This window comes from Watersipora subatra, chromosome 3 (genome assembly GCF_963576615.1).
Source record: "Watersipora subatra chromosome 3, tzWatSuba1.1, whole genome shotgun sequence".
Lineage (NCBI taxonomy): Eukaryota > Metazoa > Bryozoa > Gymnolaemata > Cheilostomatida > Watersiporidae > Watersipora > Watersipora subatra.
In genome coordinates, this window is record NC_088710.1 from 8,364,004 (window position 1) to 8,379,317 (window position 15,314).

General features: G+C 36.5%; 1 protein-coding gene across 3 annotated transcripts in view; it reads right to left on the minus strand.

Annotated features, from left to right (window-relative positions):
• The window catches only part of LOC137392312 (brother of CDO-like), a 49,263-nt gene extending 35,912 nt beyond the window's left edge, over positions 1-13,351 (minus strand). For all 3 annotated transcript variants that reach the window (XM_068078991.1, XM_068078990.1, XM_068078989.1), the window contains exons 1-3: positions 13,223-13,351; positions 4,199-4,340; positions 487-765 (exon numbers count right to left, since the gene is read on the minus strand). In XM_068078991.1, coding sequence (XP_067935092.1) covers positions 487-765; positions 4,199-4,268 — 349 coding nt within the window. In that variant the 5' untranslated portion in view covers positions 4,269-4,340; positions 13,223-13,351. The remainder of the gene's footprint in view (positions 1-486; positions 766-4,198; positions 4,341-13,222) is intronic.
• Positions 13,352-15,314: the final 1,963 nt, after the last annotated feature.

Here is a 15,314-nt window from a genome sequence, read left to right on the forward strand (position 1 = left end):
GTAAAAAACTTGTTTTATTTGGTAAAAGAAGATAAGTTTTTTTGTTCCCGAAATTGCTTGCTCATCCTCAATCAATGGAACTCGGTAAACTCAGCAACACTGCTGACTGCTGCCAATTCCAGCTGATCGCTAAACTACTCCTGACAGCAGAAAACTCAGTTATGATTGGACAGCAAGCAGACAACCCAATTATGATTGGACAGCAAATGGATGACAACTAGCATGAGCACCTTCATCATATCATGGCTGCCGCCAGCAGGCTGAGGGACCTAACAAGCTAATCACTGACGGCAATGTTATCATCTTGAGCTTGTTTTAGGCCTATTACACGCTAATTGGCACAAATCTTTCTGTCATTGCTACTATAGCATAGACATCGAGACTTTCTGACACACATACTCTAGCATATTCACTGCACCCCAGGATATGTCAGCTCTCTCCACCCTCTCATGTGTTTAGTAATAAGAGCTTGAAGCCTTTACTCACTTGCTTTGGAGAGAGTCAACTTTTTGCTGACCAGAGATCCGCTGACACATCTCCAGTCACCATCCTGAGAGTTAACATTGTTAGAAGATGCTCTGAATTGATCTATAGTCATAGAGCTACCATTGAAGGTGATGCCCATTTCATTGGCGGATTCTATCACTACATCGTTCCGTGTCCAGGTTACCGGGGAGTTAGGTTCGGAAGAAACACACCTTAAGGTGACACTCGATTTCACCTTTACTGCGCCGTCTATCGTGTCAGATTGAATTATGGGTAATTCTACAACAAGGATTGTAAATTATAAAGTAGTGTTATGGCAACGGCCACCTTATAAGTAGGTCCAAGAGTGACTAGCGGCCATGCTGTATACAGTGAAACCTTGACTTGTGACCACATCTACATAGTAATTTTAAATAAAACTACATCTACATAGTAATGCTTAAATCAAATAGCTGTCTCGACATATGTCAATTTCTAGAAGCTTCTGAAAGCATTGTAGGTTTGTAAATCACTTTTTGTGAGATAGTTTAGTTGTACTCTGTTTTAATAACATTGAACCGTGCTTTATACTTTTCTCATAGTTATAAAATCATAGTTCCAAATAAGCTTGGCGCGAGTTGTGGCGGGTTTAAAAAATGAAAAATGGCTTTCCTTCTAATTAAAACAAACAATAAAAACAAGAAAACATCTTGGAAGGCGTTTAGTAGTTATTATGAGGTAGAAAGCGAAAATGATGGATCTTACAGTTAATATTTTTAGTAATTTATACTATGTATTTATGCTAATGTTGTGTGAAAAATTTATAATCACCGTAAGACCTTGTTAGGCTGATCAAATGGAACAAAAGATACCAAATTATGTTCAGGATCTTTGCTCCAACGACAGCCCCGGCCTACACTATGTTTCCATGACTAATCCACGAGTTGGCATCATCCACGAGATGGAAACAGCAAAAATCCGCAAGTAAAGTGAGTTTTGTTACTCGTAAGCTTTTACCGAATGTTTCATGTTTGCAAAGAATGAAAACGAGTGCGGCAAATACCGCACAAGCTTTTCCATTTTAAACATTTGCCACACATCAGTTGTTCCTATTTCTATTTTTGATCAGTTCCAAATGTGCCACTTTGACATCTGGCGTGGCATTCCTTACCTTTTTTAACAAAGCACCCGCGTTAATCCACAACAAACGAGTATAAATTGAAACACTTATTGGGCAGTAACGCAACGTGTGCAGAATTCCAAACCCTCATCATCCGCCCAATGAAAACATAGTGAAACAAAGCAAATATTGGAACGAATAACTTTGCTTGTCGAAGTTTGACTTTGGCTGTAGTCCCCCCCCCCCCCCCCGCCCAAATTCTATACACTACTTTGCAATAATCTTGCCAAAAAGCACCCTGCTTGCAGTAGTCAGAGTGTATCAATTTTTGTTTAGTAGCTGACATCTTAATGGCTTGTTTTCTTTTGTACATAAGGTACTGATGAATAGCGCTATGTGCATCATCGAGCAGTCTGCTGTTTTAGTATATCTATCAAAGTGAACAAGAGAAACACTCGCAAACACTTTAAAAACCTTTTGCAATATGGCACACCTTTATATTACCATATCAATGACTTCGATCCACTAGTATTGCGATTGCTTCAAACAGCAAGCAACAGTGTGTATGTTTTTATGAACTCATGTTATGCAGATTTGACTGACAGTCATGCTTGTTGTCACTGAAGGTCGAGTAAGTGGTGAGTGTCACATTAAATATTTACATTCTGTATTCTATAAATAGTCATTCCATTTTTCAAGACCGACTTTTCAATCGTGACATTCATGTGATGCCAATATTGTACTGCAACCGGGAAAATAAAGTATTTATGTTTTTTTACAATCTGGATTAGAAAGAACATTTGAATAATTTTTCTACAGAAAACCTTGATTTCTTCCATGACTTATCTGATTGCAAAATAGGAAGATCTTGTGGTGAATGCCGAGGAAAAGATGGTGAAGCTGATATGCACTAGCAGTGTTATTTTCTTTTAGAACATTTCCTTCCTCCCAAGTGCAAGAGCAGTTTCAGCCTCCAGTTTATTTTACTAATCGCAGAGTGATCTAGAAAACTTTTTAGACGACTTTCAGATTACTAGTAAATCTATCCCATGATAAATTTTGTAAACCTAATTCAATTTATGCACATACTCGCTAATGGATGAGTTATTTAAGGCAGCTTTGAATCAAAGCTCTATTAGCGACATTGAGACTATCAAACTGATACCTGACATCTGCAGAGCATTCCAATTGATAAATAAAAAGTAATAATAGAAATAATTCCCCAAAATTCCCAGAACGCACTCATCATCACCCATCATCGCTTATCTCTGACAGATGACATAAAACATGAACAAATCACACACTCACCTACCCTATACAAGTATTTGCAGCCCTATCTTGAGGCATGGTGTATTGATGTTTTATGATGTTAACACTTTTATGTCACCCTGTTCAGGCAATGACACCATTTTTTATTTCCATATTAACGCCAAGTCAACATTTTGGAATTACCTCTCTTGGCCTGCCATTTATATGATGGCAAAATCCAAGGCACCTGACCCCTCAAGAATTACCAACTCAATGGTCCATCTGAGCATATCAAGGGAAATGAGCTAAGTGAGCAGTTTGCATCATTCTGCAGCAGCTCTGCGCGACATGCCATTTGGCAACAGGAGAGTTAAAAACAACATTGACAAATAAAACCTAAGCTTAGCCTAATACATAAAACAAACGTCTGCGAGATAATGTACAATTGTAGATAATTATAAGAGAAAGTTAAGCTGTCAAATGAGTGAGTTGACTGTCAATCCACTCATTGTCCTCTAACACAACATCGTTCATCGTCCGCTTCACAACCTTCATATAACCAGACAACACTACCAATGTGAGTAAAATATGTGAACAGAAAAAAGCACCAACACTCTCACCATCGCCCAGACGAATCAAAGCAGTAAAAACCACAACTTGCACTCCCGGCCTGGCCCGCAACATATCCATTCACTGCTGTACTTGACAGCTGTCCTATTTTAACCGCCGTACTCGGCTATGGTGTTAAAATTTGAGACCGCATAACCTGAGGAGCAACAAAGGTGTTTCAGCGCAAACCACAACTATGACTATCTACATATCTTACTCCAGCGAGAGACAGGCAATCAGCTTGTATCTCGCTGGGGTAAGATAATTCAGAACAATTTAATTAACTGTACAAATGTGTTCCACTGAGTTGCAATGTATGTTCACGGTGTCCCTAGGTAATACCGGCTAGCTAGCTACTAGTTCAGCAAGAAATGAGAGAGGGTGGACTTTTATATTCTGGGGTTCATTGACATGAGAAATGTCAAAACAACAAATATCATTCCGATCTCATTAGTCATAGTAATGACTGGGCTATTCAAGTTACATGGAACCTTCTAGTAACGATTCCAACTTTCTATTTAGTAATCTAATGACAAGTAACGAGACTGTACATACCTTGACACCAGAACTACCCGATTGTTATTAATATTTCGCTAACAGATCATGATAAAAATATGTGTGTTAAAGAACCTAAACAAACATGTATAAAATGATGATACTTTCAACATTTTCCTAATTGTTGTAGACAGGTTTTCCAAACCTGTTAAACCGTGTAGATACAATACAGATCCAAACTATTGTAATACTCGTACTCACGTGCAAGGAGTTCAGACGGTAGTAAGATTGTGACAGCAAGTGTAGTGAGTAGAGATGAGGTACAATCCATTTGGGAGACCAGCTCAACGGGGCTGCTATCAACTGGCACTAGCAGTTAGTCGACAGTCGTCACAGCAAACAGCTAAAAGAAATCATTGGTTTACAGCAATTACGAGAGAGACAGGTACCCAATGAAGGGTGGACTCCACTTTATGACCAATTAGCACGCCACCGCGTTGGTGCCATGTCATATTCATGAGCAACAAATCGCTCGATTGTAAACCAGATTTTCCATGATGTTATCACTTTACATGCCTCGTTAGATAGATCAACAATCAAAAATGCAATAGACTAGGATGTTGGCAAACAGAGGGAAACAATAATAATATCAGTGTTTGAAAGAATCACTGCAGATGATAATGGTACAGAGTCTACATGTTTATATGTAGGACGTTATATCAGATATTTGTAATCCTCGGATATAGGACCACATATCTAAGGATTACAAATATGAGGACCACAGATCCGAGGACCACAGATCCGAGGATCACATATTTGAGGAACAAATATCTGGGAATCACATGTTTGAGGACCACATATCCGAAGATCACATGTTTGAGGACCACATATCTGAGGACTACATATATGAAGACCATATATTCGAGGATCACATATCCGAGGACCAAATATCCGAGGATCACATATCCGAGGATCATATTTAAGGACTAAAAGTCTGTTATATTTGAACTGGTAATTAATTCTGTTAGAACCAAGTCTAGTTTTGGGGTTCGACAATCACCACAAATTATCCTACAGACAAATGCTGGACTCAATAACTTTTTAGGACAGTAGCCACTGTCTCTGATAGCTAATTGGAAGAGTGCTAATTATTTATCACACAACATGTCACACAGTTCTGCTAGCATCCTAAATGAACTGTTTGTGTTGCGCTGAAACACTGACTAACATTCAGTCATTGCTTAGTACTAGAAAATAACAGGATTGACTACCATTTTGGGTGTTTCAAGCTAAACATTTAGAAGTGCGTACTACCATCATAAAAATGGCATAGAATAAAACACTGGCAGCAATTCATTGCAAGGTATTTAATCTGTCAACCAGAAAGTGAAAAGATTTCATAAGCAGACGCCATGATAGACTAGTGACTAACCAAAGGGCAGACGGCTGACAGAAATTACCACTAGCATTACATAACTGTTGATAAAACGCCCTAATCCAAATGGTAATGAAATTACTATTGTCTCCAAATCAATCACAGGACGGAAGGCTCCTGAGAGGCTCCTGAGTGACGTTGACTCAGGTTGACAGCCATACTCCGCACTGGGTAATCACCAGCCATAGCGAATAATTACCACCCATAGCTTATCAGAGATGATTGCTACAACTTGGTAAGACAAATAACGAGCCTTTCTTGCCGATGTGATAATGTCACAGGATTCCTTAGTGAAGAACCTTACACAAAGGAGATACAGCTAAGGGAGCCAATAATAGCCTATAGTAGTAATCATTGTTCCATGTACTCCTATTATTATTAACTATTATTATCTATTAACCTATTATTATTATTAACTCAAAAGCTTTCATTCTAGATATTGAATAGTGTTACGTCACGGAAGATGAAATTGTTAAAAAAAACTGTAAGATACTTGTTTGATTGTCTCTGAAGACAGGGTAAGGCGACATTGAAGTACTGCTAAGTGATTTCTTGAAGCTCAGCTAGGGAATAAGTTCCAAAAATAAAAGGCCTTGGTTTTTATAATCGACTCCATTTTGATGGTAAAACATTTGAATGACACGGTTTTAATTATAAAATTTTATAAAAACTATTATTTATGCTACGTTGTATAAAAATTGGTTGTGATAATTTTGTAATTCAAAATGATTATTATTCTATAAGCAGCGAGTAGAACAGCCATATGGAAGCTATTCACATGGTAACTAGAAGCAACCGCATTTTATTGGTAGGTTTGACGACAGACTAAAGATAGCTATCGCCAAAATGGAAGCAATAATCTTAAGGATTTTTGCATATTCTACGCATTAACAATGGTTGCCATAGCGACTATCTCATACAATGCAGAGAGTTGAAGAAAAGCCCTTTATGCTAACGTGGAAATCGCTTGCTCCACAGGGACCCTCATGCCTAGACTGCTGTTGATACGGATGTACAGACTGCTGCCGATATGAATAATGCTGCTACTAACTATCAGAAGCTAGCCGTACAACATTTGGAGTGGAGAAGCGCCGATCAATACAGTGAGAGAGTAACCTGATCACAAAGATAATAACAAGGCCTTCACTAAATTTCAGAAACTGACTCAATGCTGTGGCCAAACACTTGAGAACCCTCCTGAAACCTTGTGTATTGTTATGAGAGTCGATCATTACAATGGTCCCTGCCTAACACTAACAGCTGGTGAGAAGGAAGATGACAGTTGGAGGGTGGTTATAAAAGATGTAAGTACATCAATTTTAGGAATTACATAGTTTAAGAAATCGCAAATCAATAATGGGAACATGAGGAATCCATTAGGCAACTGGTACTAGTCAGACATGAGCAAATACTCCATGATAACTAACCATACAGTTTCAACATTATAATCCAGCATCTAGAGCCCATCTGAGGTTCATCATTCAGTATCAAAAAGAAGTAGATACAAATTTCTTGTCAATCAAAATATGCAAGGAACTTTCCAAACAATAAAAACCAGGTCATTTGTTACGTTATTAAAAAAATTTGAGGGATACAACATTGTAAAACACCCAAAATCCAATTAACCATTTATAGCTAGCCATATTATTATATGACCCTTAAAGGTATATATATTTATGCTACCGAATCAGTTTACAAAAGGTCACCATAGGAACCTCTATCGAGTCTAGTTTGACGTCGGGGAGACAAAGTTAGATCGACCTAAAAACTAATTACCAGAATTTATTCAATTCGAGCAAACATGGTCTCTGCCTCGATGGTAGACTTCCCGTGATTACTTGTTCGAACGAATAACTCCTACAAATTAGATCTTTGAAACATCGAAATGTAGTGATAGTAGTTCTTCGATACAAACCTGTGTTGACAGACGTTCTTTGGCAACGCTAACCATTTTTTTTGTGTTGGCAAACCAAATATCATAACAAGACCACCTCAAGAAATTTTATGGATAGATGCTTAGAGGTGCAACAATTTGCCATTCTTGAGCTATTATGCATAATTGACTACTGGTATGTAGATCTGACCTACAAGTAGCAACTACTATTTATCCGCTGATTATCATACAGTTTATTTATTGACATACAACAATATTCTCATTAGCAAAAGGCGCTGAGGTGATAATTTTTACTAACACAGGCTACTTAAGGTACATGTATCAACTGATAACACAAGCAGGTTAAATAACTGTAAAGGTCTTTTCAAATGATGGCAATTCCTGGCACTCTTTGTAGGTCAAGGCCTACTTTGTAAAACACTGACAAGATTGTTCTAGTGTGAAAGCTAAAACAGATTTACGCAGTTGATAATCTAGAAAACGCTGAACCGATAAAAGCAGCAGATGCTTCAGAAAGACGAGTATGTGCGAGGCAGTTCTGCAGAGAGTTTGTATAACCAAATTGAAAATTACAAAAATACTAATTGTAAATCGTAAAGCAATCAATCGCACTACCAGCAATTCATCTTTAAAACAAATTTGCATTCAAATGCCAAATAACAGATCACTTTGGTTGTCACTTGAGTTTTTGCGTGTTTAATTCATCAATACTATCATACAAGTCATTAAAAATTGAAAGCATGTTGGCTCTTTAAAAATAATGTTGTAATAAGCAAGTATTACTGCTGAGCCTTTAGCATAGATATTGACTGGTAGCCTAAGTGTATAAAAAGTAAACAAATTATTCATCAAAACCAGTGCAGCATATTGTGACCTCTCAAAAGTTGGGACACCATTTTTAGATAAAGCTGAAGGCTAATCGAACATCTGTCCATACATAGAGTATTTTTCGGACTATTAGCCGCTACTTTTTTTTTTAGACATTTTGAGCCATGCAGCTTATTTAGAGGCTGAGGCTATTTTGTGGTTTTTCGGACTATTAGCCGCTACTTTTTTCAGACATTTTGAGCCATGCGGTTTATTTAGAGGCTGCGTCTTTTCTGTGGTTTGTTCTTTCACCGCTAGGGTCGCACTAACCGGAATCTCCAGTTAGCGCGCCTCTAGCGGTGAAAGAAAGACTGTGACAGTGCCTAACGGTATTGTTCTGTTAAGCACTGGCTTGAAAAGCGGCAGTTAAAACAAAACAGTGCCGTCAGGCACTGTTTTGTTTTATCTAGCAAAGTTGCTGCCGTGTTAAAAAGCACTGCTATGAGTTCTGCAGCCTATACAGACGGTGCAGCCTACGTAATGTTTTATCATCTGTTTTGTTTTTAAATAGAGCAGATGCGGCTTATATAGAGGTGCGGTTAATAGTCCGGAAAATACGGTATGTCCAAACTCTCACACAAAAATATCGGACAATGTGTACGTGATGGTAAATAAAAGCAACCTGGCATGAAATATGACATAAAATGAAGCCTGACGTGCTGTTAGGTATTACTTTTCCTCGTTGAGTGTTGACTGGTTAACTGCATTTATGAATGTTCGTATCACTTTTTCTTGTTGCTAAGTTTTGACTAACTAATCACTCTCATAATTGTTTAACACACTATCATCAGTCTCTTGACTCAACAAAAGGTCAATAATTTTTCAACTAATTAATATAATAGTAGTACTCTATTTTCATATTTTTGCAAGTCATAAAGTTAAAACTGCATCACAACCTTTTCTAATGTGCTTCCCTTCGTACAAACTGAAAAAACTCTATTTCAACAGAATAAGTTGGCTGGATCAAAATGGTAGCCCTTGCAGGAGCATCTGAACCTTAAATGCTTCAACACGCATGCATGATTGCTCTTCCAGCCCCATCACAAATGGACAAAAATCTATCTTATTACCAGCCGAAATGAACTGACAGATAATTAACAAACTAATAAAGTAACCTCAAACTGAAGGATGCCAAAGAAATTACGATTTGAAGACAAGAATGTTCATAGTGAGCAGGTCATAGCTGAACTTAGCTGACAAATCGGCTTATGAACATGGTGGAATTAGATCTTATGTTAGACTATACTTTGTGTCAGCCATGAACAAAAGTGTCAGTCAAAAATTCACTGATGGATTGATCTACTGAACGACTGACAGATTTCATAAGGCCAGTTACCTGACAAGAAAGGACCAAGCTTGAAGACTGTAAAAGTGCTTGGGAGAGAATGAACATCAAATGCTAATTATGGCCGTCGACACATGATGAGCTGACAAAGCCATACATCAACAAACACTATTTTGACAATCCATGACTAACCAACATCAAATATACACAACCTAGATGCTGGTCAACACATATTTGCTAGAGAAAAACTTTGGTTAAACTATCAAGACAAATGAGAAGGCAATGATGCGAATAAAAGGTAGAATCCATATGAGATCATATCCTTGATTGGACGCGCTTAACAAAGTCAACTCTGTCTACCCTAACGAAATAAATAGCAAGCTGCCGGAGTCGTTATACAAGCTCCTCAACTTGTAGCGGAGGAATGCGCTGCCTATCATTAAATCCTTAGTAGCTGGATAACTATCAATCGATAGCCAGTGGTTTGGCAGCAGATCCAGTCATGGTTCACAAGACAACGGAAAGCAGCTAAGTTCCCATCTAGCAACTATTGTGATCCAACACTGGCGATGAAAATGTTATTCAACATTGTCATGTCAGCACTGGAACCACAACGTTGATTCGACCAGAGCGAAGAAAAACCATTACCACAAAAACACAGCAGTCTCAGTGGTAGTATACCACTGAGGCTGGTAGTAAAATATTACTGACACTCTTTGTAAAATGGCAGAACTTGTAGACCAGATACCAAATGCAATATTTTAGACAACTGAGAATGCTGAGAACTGTTTATTTTTACTCCGCTAGAACATAACCTTCCAGACATGCAAAAAGGGAAAAGGCCTTCTCTTCATATTCTTGTTGAAAAGGAGTAGGATTAGGACATGTATTGATTATCCAGCTCGACTACCATGGCAAACCATTCAATGTATTTTTAATGCAAAGGAACCACTTGTCATTAATTAATTAGGCAAGCCAAGAACAAAATAGGCTATGCCCTCTATATACAAAACACTTGCCAACCAGATGTTAGATGAGGCAAAGGAGTATCATGACGAATCAGCTACCATGTAAGGAGACCTGAAAGAAGCCTTTTCAAAATAATAATTCATTAATCTAACGCAGTGTCAAACAGGGAACTCATTGTTTTCAAAGAAAATTTGCTATTCAACGCAAGCATTCGGTCCAAACGATTCTAATCAGCAAATTAGATAGCTGTTGAAACATTGTTTGTGTCAGGGAGTAAGCATTGTAAAAACTAGCGTAACATTCCCAACCGTTAAGGATTGAGGCGTCAACTTGAAGGAGAAACAACTGTAACAAAGGAACCAACTAGCGAACTTGAGATAAAAGACAATGATGAGCGGGGAGGTCTAAGAATCGATTGGTCGGTTTAGGAGGTCGAATGTGAGTTAATCAAGTATGCTGGGATTTGATAATAGTGTAACAATGATTGGTTTAAGAATCAGGAATGAAGCTCAGTGATTTATTAATCAATACTAGGAGTAGGATGCGGAATGAGTGCAGAAATGCAGAATAGAGATGGGACTGATAGTTCATCTAACTCCAAGCAGCGCACAAATTGACATCTCAACGGTCTCAAATGTACTGTGTACTAGTTGACTACCAGATTTCAGGTTTCCATCCATTTCGCGCTACAATTTGCTATATAAACATCTTAGGCTTAGATTATCATTATGCTGAGTGAACTTTGCTGATCTTTTTACAAAAGAGATAGAAGATGGGAGTGGGGTAACCGTAAAGACAATTTTATAACAATATTTACAAGAATTTAAAGATTTACAAGAATTTAAAGAACAATCGCTCACTAACAATCAAAAAATATTTTGACGCTTGTTGAATTGTCACTTATGTTTTCAGCAATGCATAATACTATGATGATGTGCAAAAAATGCAACCAAGTCATTTTTAATGCAACCAACCACATAAAAACACGTTAGACATGAGATATTTTAACATTAGATAAGAACAACAAAATCATCCTCATTTTCATTTTTTATTAAATACCTAAGCGGACAACACACAACACGGATATTCACCAAAACGTACTACATGAGGGCTAAATTTTAAATATGGACTTGACAAGCAAAATGGAAGGCTTGGGCTCTTGCTGACCATTATTGACACCAGTGAAAATCTCACTTCGTGCGTAAAGAACTGCTGCGACAAGTCAAGTGTGTTTTGATAATAACACGTTCAACGTAACACTATACCTGTCTCAACGCTTAAACTAACAGGCTGGAATTAAATAAATCGTATTGGCATAAGTTGTAGCGCAAGCAAATACAATCGAGGCAAACTGTGCCCTGAGCTATAAATACATATACCATGAGAATGAATGAAACATTAGATTAAGTAGTATGAGCTACTCAAGCAAAGAAACTTCATGTTGTAATTACATTAATCATGGTCATAAAGCAGGCACCATGGGCCAGATGAGTTTGTGGTTAAACTGAGTGGTTAGCGAATAATAGATCAAACAGGAGGATCTGCCAAGTAGGTGGTGTTAGATTCTGGCCATATATATATAATAATGAAAGAAACTTGATCATGTATTTACGTTGAAAGACTGACAAGGCCCTGAATTGGTTCATTACACTCACTAACACTGAAAACCCTTGAGCATTCAGTCCTATAACTGGAACAATAAGAATAAACATGTCAGTGATTCACAGACAAAAGTAGCAATCAGTGTTTTACGGTTTTGAGCTCCTTGAGTACTACCAACATTGTGGCTGCCATATAGCTCCCGGCTTTACTAGCTACTCGTGAGCAACAACAATTGCTTCATATGGATTGGATAGGACGTTAGAAGCAAATTACCTGATCAATGATTCATTTTCAATTTGATTATTGCCTGGCTGTAATGATCTTGTATCATACAAGACATTTTTGTGAAAACATCTATACTAGATATCCGGTACTTTGGCCAATACTAAACTTTGCAGAGGTAATAAGAACTGGGAATGTAAGCAGCAAAAAACTAGCATGTCTAAACGTAAGACAGATTATTAGAAAATGTCAAGCTACCTATCATTCCTGATTTTCAGACACAAGAACGAACTGTTCCAGGACAAGTTCTACAGCGTTGGCATTCTAGTTGAGTAAAGATGAGTCAGTACCTTGTTCATCAAATATAGTACTGTGAGAGTAACTAATATATTTCTCCATTGGAGAGGAAAGCTTTAAAAAGTGAGCGGTAGAAATTAAAGAAAAACTGAAGCAACCGACAACTAAAACGACATGAGCTAAAAATAAGATTGAAAAACGAGTTTTCCTAGGCACTGATTAGTTTAAGTAAAAACCACAATCAAAATACGAGCACTGACAGTACACATGGTTCGAACTGTGAGCACATTGATGCATAAACACTCGAAACGATTCTTCCATAGATAATTACAGGGCTACTTCATGTAAAATTCATAACATGTACGCTCCGTTTCTTGAACATAGGTTACTTTTCACGCAAATGTGCTTTGTCTATGTCAAAAGTTGTTAGGTTTAGGCTGAAGTCAATTATACTATTTGTGATCAGACAAGTGATTTGTTTAGTCTAGCTGTCTCTATCACTGCCACTTAATAGAAAAGTGATACGTAACCAAAAGCAGCATAATTAAACGAAAAACCATTATAGATTCCAACTGAAGATCAAGCAATAAAATCATTAAATATTAGTAAAGATCAGTAAAGATTAACGGCCAAACTTTTTAACATGGCAACATCTAAAACAAGTATTCGGGCAAAAAGTAAACTAGAGCGAATAAACTAAAACTTCATGCTTACGTGCATATAGTTGTTTTGTTGATACGTAGCTTAATACTTGAACCTTCTTCCAGAATTCTGAACTTTGTCTATATGTAGTAGCCTTTTACTAACAGATGCGCCAGATCGAAGCCATGTGCTGGACACTTATCCCTGGTTTGGAAAACGTCGAGAACCCTGATTGTGTGCAAACATTAAAGACGTTATTTGATCGTGTTAACTAAACTATAAGGTACAAAGGCTTCTTCAAATTTTCACCAATCAACGAGTTGTATTCAGTCGAATTAGCCAATTAAGTCGATAGTAATAACTTCATCATGTGTGAGCTCCGACATATACATGTATGACCAGTAAGCAACTATTAATATAGCGATAGGTCGCCAAAGAAACTCACTCGCGTCAATCGCCACCATAGAGTTATCTCCCCCTAGAGTGATAACTGTGCATTCAACAACACGAGCGTTTCCGGTGCCATCAAGGAGCGTTTAGGCCACGCCCCTTTTTTGTGCTAGTCACTCGTAGTGATTGACAGAACAATAACATCAGCCGTGAGAATGATCATTAATTTGCACAGTAATTATTGTTCATATTAAAGAGATGATGATTATAGTTTATTACTCTAATATATGCTTATTATTTAAAGCAATTCAATACTTACATGACTTGCAAAGACACTGAATAAACAGTGTTAAGTAGGTGAGTTAATGCAATCAGTTACTCCAATGATATACAGCCCCCACACATGAGGGGCTGTATATCATTGGTTATTCATAGATAAGATAGATAGTCATACTGGGGTTGTATTACATTGGTGTGATGGGAAGCTAATCGACTGCCATCAACTGAAAGTGTTGACATTGTATGGTGATAGAGTGATTCATTGTCACCTCAGTTCACAAACAGCCCTTGCATGTAATATTAGATTTCAATACATATCAATCAAATACATAGACTAGCTTGAAGCAAAGATGTCCACTAGTTAGTGGACATCTTTGCTTGATGTAAGCAAGCAAAAAGTTTGAAAGTTAGAGTGGCAAATGTTGTTATATGTTAGATAAAAATAAATGATACTTAATTATACTAAATTATAATTATTTAAAAATAAAATAGACTTTTTATTACTTTATTTATTAAATAAAGTAATAAAAAAGTAGTTGTGAATTACTTTATTTATTAAATAAAGTAATAAAAATTAGCTAGATTAGTAATAAAAATTAGATTATTTTTTATTGTAATCATAGCTAAACAGATTATATTTAGCATTACTTGCTAATTATTTTACATTTAAACACATTTACAGTTTTATTTTTTTCCTAATTTATTTCAACAAAACACTTCTTTCATGATATGAAATTTAAAAGTTGTAGTTGTTTGAAAAAGCTTGAAAACATTTACAGTTCTTTTTATTTTCTCTCTTCTCTTCATTTATTTCAATTACACAAAACACTTTTCATAATATGTAGTTTGAAAGTTAAAGTGGTAAATGTTGTTATATGTTAAATAAAAATAAATTATACTTAATTCTACTAACTATAATTATATAAAAATAAAATAGACTTTTTATTGCCTTATTTATTAAATAATTTTCCATTGTAATCATAGCTAAACAGATTATATTTAGCCATTACTTGCTAATTATTTTACATTTAAACACATTTACAGTTTTATTTTTTTCCTAATTTATTTCAACAAAACACTTCTTTCATGATATGAAATTTAAAAGTTGTAGTTGTTTGAAAAAGCTTGCAAACCTTTAGAGTTGTTTTCTTTTTCATCTTAATTCATTTAAACTGCTTAAAAATATTTTCTCATGATATGAAGTTTAAAAGTTAGAATAGTAAATGTTATATAAAAATAAGTTTTCTGTCCAAATACTTTTTTATTACTCGGGCAACACCGGGTAGTACAGCTCATAGTTGATGGCAGTTGATTAGCTTCCCATCACACCAATGTAATACAACCCCAGTATAACTATGTATGTTATCTATGAGTAACTGCTTGCATTACCTTCACTTTCACTCACTATCTATTCAGTGCCTTGGCAAGTCATGTAGGTATCAGGGATTATGTGCATGTCACAATTTCCATTTCCATAATTCATTTCCATATTATT